Source organism: Danaus plexippus, chromosome 10, assembly GCF_018135715.1.
Source record: "Danaus plexippus chromosome 10, MEX_DaPlex, whole genome shotgun sequence".
In the NCBI taxonomy this organism is placed as follows: domain Eukaryota; kingdom Metazoa; phylum Arthropoda; class Insecta; order Lepidoptera; family Nymphalidae; genus Danaus; species Danaus plexippus.
The window spans coordinates 4,908,576-4,921,219 of record NC_083543.1 but is presented as its reverse complement, the minus strand read 5'-3'; the positions used below and the strand labels follow the sequence as shown (position 1 = coordinate 4,921,219).

The following is a 12,644-nucleotide window of genomic DNA, read 5'->3' as shown; positions in this document are numbered from 1 at the left end:
CAAATATGTGACAGTCATTTCGTTATAATGGAGATCTTTGCTGGAAGTGGTTATGTTACTGACATTTTGTCTTGTTATTTTATATAGTTTTTTAGAAATAAATGCATTCACACTAAATTATAGAAATGGGAACATGCAGAACACTAAAACATTCCAAAATACAACTAGTAGTGTTATTTGGTCCATATTATTGTGATATTCTTCAAAATATTCGTAATTTTAATTACCATGCTAATGTTTCAGATAATATTGATACCGAAAGTGGTAAAAGAATGGAAGATGATGGAACTTTTGTAACAATAATTCCAAACACAATAAAGGCGCCAAACCTAAAGTATAATATTTTTGATAAAATGTTATCAAATGAAATGTTATCAATAAAACACCATTTATTTGACAAAAATTCAACTTACGCATCGTCAGTGTACATATCGTTACAAGACAACGTACCAACTCCCACACTTGAATTAAAACAGAAATGGCCCATTGAGAAGCTTCTTTTAAAATCTAAAATTGAATCAATCAATGTAAAGTCAACAGAAGAGACTGATTATGATCGAAAGGTTGTCGTGTTTCCACCATACTCTAGTATCACAACTACCGTTGATAATCAATTTCACTCAGAAAGGGAAAATATAGATTATACAAAACATAAAATCATTGAAGTGAGAAGTTTCTCTAATAAGCCCGTTCTCCATACAAAGGTTCCGTTAGTTTTAAGACAAAAACAAATCTGTTCTTGTCTAAAAACCAATCAAGATACAACATGCAGCAAACACTGCACCGCCTCAGAGGGCTGTTCAAGGACAAAGAAAGTTTGCACACACACTGATGAATATAAGACTTGTCAATCTGAATGCACAAGAACCGCTTTCAATAATATCATGTCAATCACCCTTTATCCTTACTACCCATCTTATTTTCTTGGAGTATCAACAGACCCCCCTAACATATACTATCATCCAAACGTAATAAACGAATTGAAACTTCCGAAACATAAACATCGTCACTCAAACAAGCCTTATGACTATCAGCTAGAGGAAAATGAAAAAGATGATAAAGGAGAGAATTATTACTATGAAGATACTACAAAGGATTACTATTCAGATCCATCTGTCACTGAATACAAAAATAAGAAGTGTAGGAAATGCAAATACAAATATAATCAAAATTTATTGCAAACGGTTGATTTCAATTCTGGCAACTTAGAGGTTGAGAGTAAAGACAGGTTTATAGAAGAAGTTGTTGAAGATTTAAAAGCCTACTACAGCGATGCTGTTATAAGGGATTGTTACTGTTCGTTTTCAGCATTTAATTTGAAAATTCAATATAAATTTGTTATGCTATTTACAGGTTTAATTCATGTCATTATGTAAATTTATAATTTCATGTTTCTGTAACTTTTTCAGTATTGTAAGATAATAAAATCATATTCTTAAGTGAATGTCTATAATTGTTTATATTAATATATTAAATTAGAAGTCAGAAGAATCGTGGAATGTAATATCTTTAATATGACGAAATAATTCGTATGTGCCACTTACAGCAAACTCTCTCCATAAAATATTAAATATTTGACACCAAAAAGCTTTTTGTATGGTACATTAGTGAGAAATATCTACAAAGAATAGAATACTTTTTTTTTTCAAATTCTCTTTATTATAAATGGTACATTAATGATTTTAGCACATTAATGATAATAAGTTAATTGAACATTTAACAACAATTTAATAACCGATTATAAGTTAATTGAAAATCAATTTTAAGTTGATAAAAAAATTAAAGAAACAATGAAGTAATTAATAGTAATTAATATAACATGGGTTATTAAAAAAAATTAACACTATTTTTATTAGGAAATGACGTAAACTGGATCAAATAAAAATATAGCAAGCACACTTATGAATATTGTTTAGTATAGGTTAATCTCAGAAATATATTTATTTAAATGAAACGTAAAAATGAAATAAACTAACCACACCTATGTTTTTTTAACAATTCATCAACAAAAAGACCTAAAAGTTTTAAAAAAATCATCAAAACATTTTGAAATAAGTAACTGTGGCATCTAATGTGAATATTGAATATTTCTTTGTTAAATTATAAATGCTGAATTATAGGTATATATTTTTACCACTGAGGTATGAAAAAAATTAGATAAAACCATTGCAAAACACATTACAAATTTATTAAGATACCTAAGTTTTCAAATACTCCAAGAACAATTAACTGTTAGTTATTTTTATAGACGGGGAAGGCTTAAAACGTTTTTTACTAAACAAAAATTATAATGACCCGCTTTCAAATGTTGGAAATGCGTATGTGATTAAAATATTTAAGTCTGTAACTGACGCATGACAACATTAAATTAAGCCACGCCGCTGCTATGAAAGAAGTGGTTTACCTTTTCTTACAGGATTTAGAACAAAGCATTAATTTGTTTTAGAATATTCAAGACACGGTGATATAAAACTTGACTAATTCACTTACATAGGATTGAATATAAATTATGATCAACCAAATTTATACTTTTAAATTAATTTACTTTATGCAGCGTACATAAATTCAGTGTTGTAATGTTTCTTACAATTGATTTATGCAGACTTCTGTCGAGTAAGTCGTAAGTCAATCAGTAGCATTAAGCTTACTCTTAATTATTAAATGAAGTTTACTATAACTTTTGCATTTCCTTGATCTGCCATCTGTAGCTAACATAAGTACTATTATGTTTTATAGATTTTTATACTTACTTTAAGAGGACTTAGCATACAATAATCAAATAAGAAAGTACTTTTTAAATGTAGTGTATGTTAATAAATTATTTTAACTTTTATATTTGTTTGTTTGGTTGTCTAAAGTTGTTGTGGTCATTTAAATATTTAATTTAAAAAATCTTATGATATCAAAAGTATAAACTGAAAAAACTGAAAACACTGAATTCTACATAAATATTATAATAAAATGTTGATCAAGAAAAGATGTAATTTAAAAACAAACTTTGTTATTGACAACAATAAACAATTCATTATGTGACTTTTGGAAAAAAAATAAAGTAGCAATAGTTTCAGTTATATTCTATAAAAAAGCAGTTGCTCTCTGATTATTTTTGAAAATGGAAATGGAAAATAATTTCAAACAGATCGTCATGGAGTTGTTAAATCGAATCAATAACTAGTTTTCAAAGTGCTTGTTGAGTGAATTGCGTCCCAGTGCTGTCCCTGGGGTCTCGAGAGGGAAGTAGATTATTCACATAAAAACTGTAGATTTATAAAATATAAAAAAGGTTTTTTGTAAATTTTGTGGTAACACAATACAGTTATAATGTTTCGGTTTGATATTTCCGTTATTATTCTTTTCAATAACTCCTTCTTTAATGACATCTAAGATTTTCGCGTGTACTCAGTTAAATTAAACTAAGCTTTGTTTTATTAAACAATTTATGTATTTGCATTTGTTTTCCAGAAAACTTTCGGTTTTTAAATTTTGATAGTTAACTTATGTTATGTTATTACTGTAATGTTGTAAATATTTCTCATTTCATTTATTTATCTATAGTATACGAGTGTCTACAGCAACAACAACAAATTTAAATTAAAAATCATAATATAAGCAATAGCACCAATAAGGCTGGGGTCGGGCTGGTAACCCGGCTCCTGTGAATGCCCGGCGTCGTCGGGGCGGTCCTAATTGCCGGGATCGCCCCCTTTCTCCGAGGGAGTAAGACCGGTCTTTGCCAGGACCGGACAGTCGCTGGTGTGCCCTGTCGCTGACAGATCCGGGGTGCACCAACATAGCGGCCGATGGCTTTCGCAGTGGTTTTAGTGAGTAGTCATCAAAAAAAAAAAAATAGCACCAATAAAATCCAAATGCATTTTAGAAATAAATAATTTATGAGAATGGGAAATAGGAAACTAAGACAGATTAAACTTTTTTAAACCTTTCAATATGATATACATATTCTCATATATATGTCAACATACATAACAACTAAAAATCGTCTTTCTGTTATCGGACAACCACGCATGGTGGGCCTTCATCCCTTCCTTGCAGATATTCTTCGCCGGAGCCATACACTTCCTCTAACCTCAAGCGCACAGCAAAGGATTGGAACAGTTTGAAAGCGTTTGTGTCCTTCTGCGTCCTTCGAGCTACAATCTGGGTGTATTCTATAAAAGGGTGAATAGGCTAATACTGAGATAGTGCGTTCACCACATACGACTTCATTTCCACCTTTCGACGGTTGAATGTATGTCAAGCACTATCCAGACAAAATTTTAAAAATAAATAAAAAATGTGCCGTTCATTTACAGAGTAACCATAATTTACTTGTGCTTTTTTCTTAATGTCCTAAACAGGCAAATAAATAATAAAAAATAAAATAGATAGCTCATAACTGAATTTGTAAGAAAAATTAATATACATGACCAAATAATAATAACAAAAGACTCAAAAAAAATTTACTCATCCTTTGTTCAAAATCTTTTATTCGGTATATCCGCTTGAACGAAACCGCTCAAAATCTAGAGAATTAACTTCTTTTTGAATTTTTTCAAGACTTAATGTTAAATCAAAATAATTAATCATGTGTATGGGCATAAACCCTTGTCAAAGTTAAGAATGCTATTAACCATTAGTTATAGGAGTTGAAAGACCGAACTAAAAAGAGCAATATAATACAGAAATCATGGCCAATTTGTGTTAAAATTAGCTTAGTATATACTTCGAAAAATGACATGCTTATTTGTACACATATAAGATAAAACCCAGTATTGTGTATAACAAAAAAAAAAAATTAGATGAATTAAAAATCTGAAATTTCAAGAAGTAATATATCAAGGATTTTATTATTTATCTGATGAAAAGGTTTTCGGGTCAGCTTATATGAAACACACAAAAATAATCAATTTTTTTTAACCAAATTAGGATGTTAATAAGAAAGAAAGTGTCAAATTTGCAAAATATTTAAAATAACTTTTTTATCAACTTATCAATATACGTATAACTAAACAAAAATAGCAACTTAAATGTACTATTATTCTATTAATAAAATAACATATATAGAAAACATCTTCGTTTGTCTTTGATAGAGGTAGCTGAAGTAAATAAATGGAGTTGCATATCTATTTATATTCCGTTAAATTCCAATTAAGTACTGGCTGTCTCAATTTATTTAGTTTTGCCGCAGGGGAAGCGACTTCAGGACATTTATTCAGTGAAAATTATAATGTTCATTAAATTTAAGTTTTAAATTAAGAACAATTTTCTCTCGTACAAAATTGTTTGTTTCTCATGTTAATCAGAAGTCTTCATCTTGATAGTTGTTACAATTAAAAGTTGTTGTATACTTTTATACTATTTGAGCGTCATTATTAAAAGATTTTCTCATCAGAATGTTACTATATGAATGTTACTTTTTTCTTTATCACACTATAGAGAATTACTAGTATTGAAGAAAAATATAAAAGGTAGCACATAAAAAACGTAGGTGGTCTTAACGCCGGAAAAATATATTTCTGAAATGTTTAGTTTCATTATGATGCATCATGGAGAACCAAGTCTCAAGCACATCTGTGAATAAATAGTTACTTGAATTAAATAATAAACAATGTGATGAAAATATTTATACTTAAAAAGAGATATATGAAGAAACGTAACAATACTTTTTATATAAGTTGAAAAGTTAGAAGAAGTTAGTAATAGAAGCACGAAAAATAAAGAAAATAATTTATTCTATGAAATTTTTATTAATTAAAAACAGGTTAAGCAAATACAAAAGGTGTTAATCTGTTCGGTAGTCAAAGACAGTGTCGCAGATGTCTCTCTATCCCTCAGGACACAGGCGTTTCGAACAATCTTTAAATATTAATTAAATAAAATAGTTTTTATTTTACCTTAACTGATCCATTTGGCAAAAAAAAATGTGTATGTGTGTTTGTGTGTGAGTGCGTTGTGTATATTGATAAGTATCTTTAGGCCCTCGCACAATTTAGTTACAATTTTAATAAACATATCGCTCCATCTTAATCAAAGTTTATAATCCATTCATAAAAAAATACATTAGCATAAAGAGACATTTTAAAAATATGTTTAATTCCATTTCAAATTTATAGAAAGTGAGAATAATAGTCATGATGGTGCTTAGTCAAAAAAATACTGCAACTAGGAAATAATTAGGGCCGTCTACACTATTTTGCAAAAGGGATTAGGGTTATTATATATACCAGAAGATTTTGGGTTTTCGAGGACCAGTATTGAAAACAAACAATTTTCTTATGGAGAAAAATTTTAAAGAAACGAACTTTTAATTTTATCGAATTTAATTAAGATTGGCTTAGAAACCTTGACAGCCAAGACATCCGTTTGCGTTCTTTCACCTTACCGCTATGTCACAGGAATTTCAATTTCTCCTTTAAGTAAGGTGTTTTTGGAATATTATACAGCACACAAGAGAAAATTAACAACCCCGGGGCCTAAAGGGAGCAATTTGAATTTAAGCTTTTGATGGAATTACAATAACGGTAGCTTGTGATTAAGTAGTATTTATTTATAAATTATTGTATTTACTCCAATTACGAAAAATGATGACTGAGAGACCATAAGAAAAAGTGTGAAACCAAAATGTTTAGGTTTATAAGGTAGGTCTAATTTGTGTGTGACAAATATTTTGGATACTTTATCTGTACAAATAATAACTATATATATATACCTTCATGAAATCCTCACAATCTGTATTGTGTATTTAAAATTCATGTGAAGAACCAAAAAAAGAAAAAAGCAAAACTAAAATAAGTTTTAATTGAAGTCAAACGGGAAAAATGTTTCAAAAGCAAAATGGGAGGATTTTATTACTTTAAAGAGACTTTAGCAGGTATTCAACTACAAAAGTTATTATAAATGTTCGGCGATCGAACTAACTTAACGGGATCAAAAGGTCTCTATTACAAATTGTGATTTAGTTAATGGCACAAATTTTAATTTTGAAACATTGTATATTTTATAGTGACTTATTGATACCATATTACTAATATATAAATACCAATAGTTAGCAAATCTCAAGAGCATTCGATTTTGAAAATAATATAAAGAATGACCAAACTTAGAAAAAAAATGAAACTAGTTTTTTTCAGATAAACTACGCGTGACTTATTTTTGTAAAAAAAATTTCTAAAAAATAAATCCGTTTAGATTAGTCGAAAAATACTAGTTGCATTTAAATGAATAAAACTCGCAAAAATATTAGATCTCATTAAACTTAGTAAAATTGAACCACCAGTTCATAAAGGCTTTTAAAGGAATTCCGTGGAATTTTCATAACGGATTCAAAGACGTCACAAGGTGCGTGTTGCACATACACTTAGTTAGGCAATGAATACTACTATAATTAAAAATTATTCTAATACTACTAATAACTTTGGCTTGTCTACTTTAATGCAATTGTTTATTAGGTTTTCTTATTTTCTTGTACAATGGAGAGGAGATTATAAATGATTATAGCGAGCCAAATAAATACCAAAAGCATTGAAAATTTAAGAAATTAAAATTTTCAATACTATTCGCATAAGTCAAATGTTTTTTTACCGGGTGATGGGTATTTCAAAACCTCCAGTGAATGCTACAGAAAGAGATCTGATAATTCAAGTGTTTGTATGAAAAAGGCTATCATAGCTGTAAGGGAAATAAGTCTAAGAAATCCTGTCTTGAAGCAAAAAGATTTTTCCATTGAGATGAAGATTGTCGCTTATTTTAGAAAATGTTTTAGGAATCTCAGCTTATCTGATAACGCCTAGTTATTTTTGGACTTGGTGTTTAAATCAAAACAACTATAATAAATGTACACAAATAGATGTCACGGAAATATTTGGGTTACGAGATCGATTTTTTTTACAATTGAGCTATGTTAGAAAAAGTACCATATTTATCCTCAAAGCTCAAAAGAAGCTTCCTTATTAATTAACAAAGTGTGAACGTGGGTATTATTAAACTTCGGTGATGGTATGATATGGTATCTATGAAGGAGTGATTGAATCATATTTTTATGAAAAAGTTATTAATACAGATGCACAAGTTTATCAACACACCATTCTTGACCAAGTAGTTAAGCTCCATAACAACACCATATTAAATAACCAAAAATGGCCGTTTTTAAAGACTAGGTATCAAGTCATAAATCTCCATCGACCCAATCTTGGCTAGAAACCGACTTTCCCGACTTCATCAAAGTTAAAGACTGGCCGTCATCTTGTCCTCATTTTAATTTACTAGATTATTATGATTTAAGGTCAGTTTTCAAGTGTTTTTTTAAAAGTTTGCTGTTACCGTCATGTTAGTTTGAAGTCCCTAAAATATTAAATAAATAATTAAAAATAAGTTGTCTTTATGACGAGCTTTACTCTTTATTTTGCTGTTTACTCTGCTCTTGAACCACAATAACCCAGTTCCTATTTCAGACTTCAAACTAAAAGAATATTTAAACGACTTCCGTAGTTTTTTTAACAAGATTATGATGATATACTCAGTACTAGGGAATACTTAATACTTGTTCGTATTTAATATTGAACATAAGAACTTAGTAAGGATATGAGTAACTTTGATTAAATCTTAATAACATCAGGTATTTTAGGAATATAAAATATGAAAACACTCATAGCGATTCCTTGCAGTTTCCCCTTTCAAAAATTATTAATATTTAATTTAATTTTTATTTTTTTTTCAGTTAATTTTCATTTCTGATGCAGTAGCATTTCATAAAAATAATTAATTGAAGCATGTTAAGAATTTAGTAACTAATACCTTGTTAGAAATACTTAAGGATTTCTTTCTAGAAGTCGTAATTTACAATAACGTAAATACTATTTGTAAAATAAAGACCATTCACATAATAATAATGACAGTAATAAAGAGAATTTAAAAATAATTCGTGGACATTTATTATTCGGAACATGTATGTTATCTGTAAATTTTGCCCGATTAAATTGAATCATTTTAAATCTCACTTTGTAAAAGAACACGTTTATTATATTCAGAATGTTAAATTCTCATCGCTCACAAAAATATCATTATAATGATGGCTACAGCGATCTTTTTATGATAATCGTTACCTTCATTTATCGCAATTACTTCTTGTTCCGATATGTTGTTGTTCAATGGCTTTTTCGATTAAATTTTATCTTTATTTTTTGTATTCCTATCATATTCTACACCTTTTGGTATGTAGCTACATATTTTAGGAATATATGCAGACAACCAAGTTTACTTTATATTTCTATTATATTATTTCAAAATTTTCCATAGCATTTCAGCTCTATAAATTTAGAATGAATTCTTAATAAATGAATTTACGAAAGGGAGTTTTTATACATAAATAGAATTGAATATTTTTTTTTCAGGAAACAGCAAAATTCTTCCCAATACTTAACTAATAAATTGGATTAAGCCTTGCGTCTTTCAGAATCATTGCAAAGATTTCGATTAAGATGCTTATTTTTTGTTCATTTTGCGATATGAAGATTTGATTTGATAAAAAAAAAATGAAACAATATGTTCTTTCAACTTATCCACCTTACATTGTATTTCAAAAAATAAAAGTGACTTATAAACAAACAATATGAATTCCAAAAACCACAAACCAAAGGGCGATATAATAGAATTTCTATATAAAGCTTTTCGCTTCGTGCCAAGAAACTTCTAGGAAAAATGACCTTTCACTTTGTTGGTATCTCTGTATATCGACAATACAAAGGTACATAAACATTCACTTCTATAATTTGATAGTGATGCATGCAGATGCTGGTTATAGTAAGTCTCTATGAAAAAGATTTTTTTTTAATGAGAGCGATGGCAAACGAGCAGACGGCCTCCTTGATGAGCAGAAGTTACCGTCGCCCATGAACATTTGCAACATGTTCAAGTTGCGGATACATTGCCGAGCTCGAGGAAGGTCGAAAGGGTGGGAATAGGGAAAGGGCAATCGGACGAAACGCAGCCATTACAGACTACTTCACGCCGATCTTCTGTGAGCGAGTGCTACTTTCCCGGTCAAGCCAGCCCATGTTCGAACTATTGTAACTTGACCACAGCTACCTTTTACCACTTTAATAATCATCATAAATTAATATTTTTATTACAACCAGTAGATTTCGTAAGAGTATGCAAAAGATAACCAATAAAATAAAAATTAAAAACTTCGAAACCCATAGTTTAGGTTGAGTATTCAAAGAATATTGGACATAAATTGACTAAAGATTTTAATGTTGAATATAAATACATTTTATAGAATAAGTATATCTCATTACCATATTGTAATATTTATTTAACGTTGATGTTTGAATCAAGAAATTTTAGAAATGCGGGTCTGCTCCCAAGGTCTAAGGACATGAGTGCGGGCAAAACATACTGAAATTGCAGGACGGTTTTCATCACTTATTTAAATGTATTTTAAAGGATAACTTTTGACATTCTCAGTCAAATATATTTGAAATATTTTTGATGCAGTTTTATTGTGTACTATTCAATATTAAATATTAATACAATTTTTATAAGAAATGAGAATCGTACATTGACGAAAGCTTAGCGATGACTGTTATCGAAGTTATACATCAAAAGACATAAATGTATTATTTACTTGAGTACAAGATGAATTTATAACATTAAAAGCGTTTGTTAACAGACAGCGCTATTGCAATTTGGTATTTTCCCTCTGTCCGAGTTACAAAATTCATTACACTGTTAACAATTTAAACACATGTTTTAAAGTGGTCCGACGGGTGTTAGGACTAACAAATTCCATGAATACGATCTAAGCGTCCGTCTGTGACATTTTACAAGGTACAACATACCTGTAATATTTAGATGAGTAGCCATTTTCACATTTACTTTAGTTTGCCATTTTAATACATAAGCATACTTTCAATACTCAAATTACTTACTTTCAATACTCAACTTTATTCAGAGGGTGTCCTACTAATTATTTTTCCGATATTTGACCCTGGGCATACGGGGACGCGACCCCGGATCCTCGAGCCACCACTTCCATACCTTTATCTCCAGTCTATGAAGGTGGTGTCCTGTACCTCCCCCCATTCCCCTTCCTAATATCTTTCCCTCCTTTCGACCTTTTACTTCACTGGTTTTACCCATAAAACGGGGTTTTGGAGGTCAGATGGCAGTCACTCCATTAAAACCACTCCTCGCCACTCTTATGAATGACAATGACAAAAGACTGGGTACGGCTAGGGCGTCGCCGATAAACGATGCGCAGGCACATCGCTCTACACCTGCGATAAGTAGGCAAGGGCTACCGTGTCAAGTACGGGCACGGCTAAAAACGTCAGTACCCCAACGGAAACTCGGCTTGGCAACGTGGAATATTGGCTCTCTAACCGGACGATGCAGAGAACTCGCAGATGTACTCATGAGACGTCGGGTTCAGTGTGCGTTCCTCCAGGAAACTCGCTGGAAGGGCAATAAGTCTCGGAACATCGGACAGGGTTACCGGCTGATATACATTGGGTCGCCTTCAGGTAAAGCTGGTGTAGCGGTAGTGCTATCTGAAGAGCTTCGGAATGGTCTTCTTTAAGTAGACCGTCGCTGCGACTGCCTGATGCGGGTGCGGGTACTGATCGAGGGAGTCATTACTAACTTGATCAGTGCTTATACTCTTCAGGCGGTATGTAGCGGGTCTGAAAAAGAGTAATTCTGGGAGCAATTTGAAGAGGTTCTACGTGCTATTCCAGCTGCTGAAGTAATCATGGTTGGGGGGACATAAATGGCCACGTAGGTCGGCCTGCAAAAATGTTTGAACGTGTTCACGGTGGTTTTGGTTATGGTCACCGCAATGCAGAGGGAGAAAATTTTCTCAGAACCTGTATTGGGTCTGACTTAGCCGTCGTGAACACGTTCTTCCAAAAGACTCCGCAGCACCCTATCACGTATAAGAGCGGGTCCCACTCAAACCAAATAGATTATCTGCTGACTAGACGGTGCCATATCGGCAAGGTGAGTAACCGTAAAGTCATTCTTGGTGAAAGCCTGACGACTCAACATCGCCTTCTTGTCATGGACTATGTCGTTACGCCGAAAAAGAAAGTAGCCGAGAAACGTAAGCCTCGGATCAGTTCAAGATTGTGGTAGTCATAAGGGCGTTAAGATCATGAGTCACACCATGAAGCTCTTTAAGCGCATAGTCGACCTCAAGCTCCGCCGAGAGTGTACTGTCTCAGAATGTCAATATGGATTTCAGCCAGAATCGGGCACCTTGGACGCCGTTTTTGCTATCAGAATTCTGATAGAGGCATACAGGGAAAAAAGGAAATTTCTGCATGTCGCATCTGCAGAAGGCCTTTGACTGCGTGCCTCGTCAATGTATCTGGTGGGCATTGCGATCCAAAGGGATCTCTGAGGCCTATATTGACATCATCAGAGACTTGTGCCGCGATTCCGTTTCGTTTAGGACTGCTGTTGGCGATACAAAACCCTTCCCGATCTCAGTAGGGGTTCACCAAAGCTTAGCCCCTTCTTGTTCAATTTAGTGCTGGACACTGTCTGGGCTAACATCCAGGGGCTGCCTCCATAGATGATGATGTATGCCGATGACATAGCGCCATTGATGAGTGCAGGTTGACGCTGGAGCGGAGAGTGAACCTCTG

General features: G+C 31.9%; 1 protein-coding gene across 1 annotated transcript; it reads left to right on the top strand.

The window, feature by feature from the left end:
* The first annotated feature begins 19 nt into the window (after positions 1 to 19).
* Positions 20 to 1,433, top strand: LOC116767101 (uncharacterized). Its single transcript, XM_032657277.2, has 2 exons — positions 20 to 167; positions 244 to 1,433. Exons 1-2 carry the CDS (start codon positions 53 to 55, stop codon positions 1,374 to 1,376), a joined length of 1,248 nt encoding a protein of 415 aa, XP_032513168.2. The 5' UTR covers positions 20 to 52; the 3' UTR covers positions 1,377 to 1,433.
* The last annotated feature ends 11,211 nt before the right edge of the window (positions 1,434 to 12,644 follow it).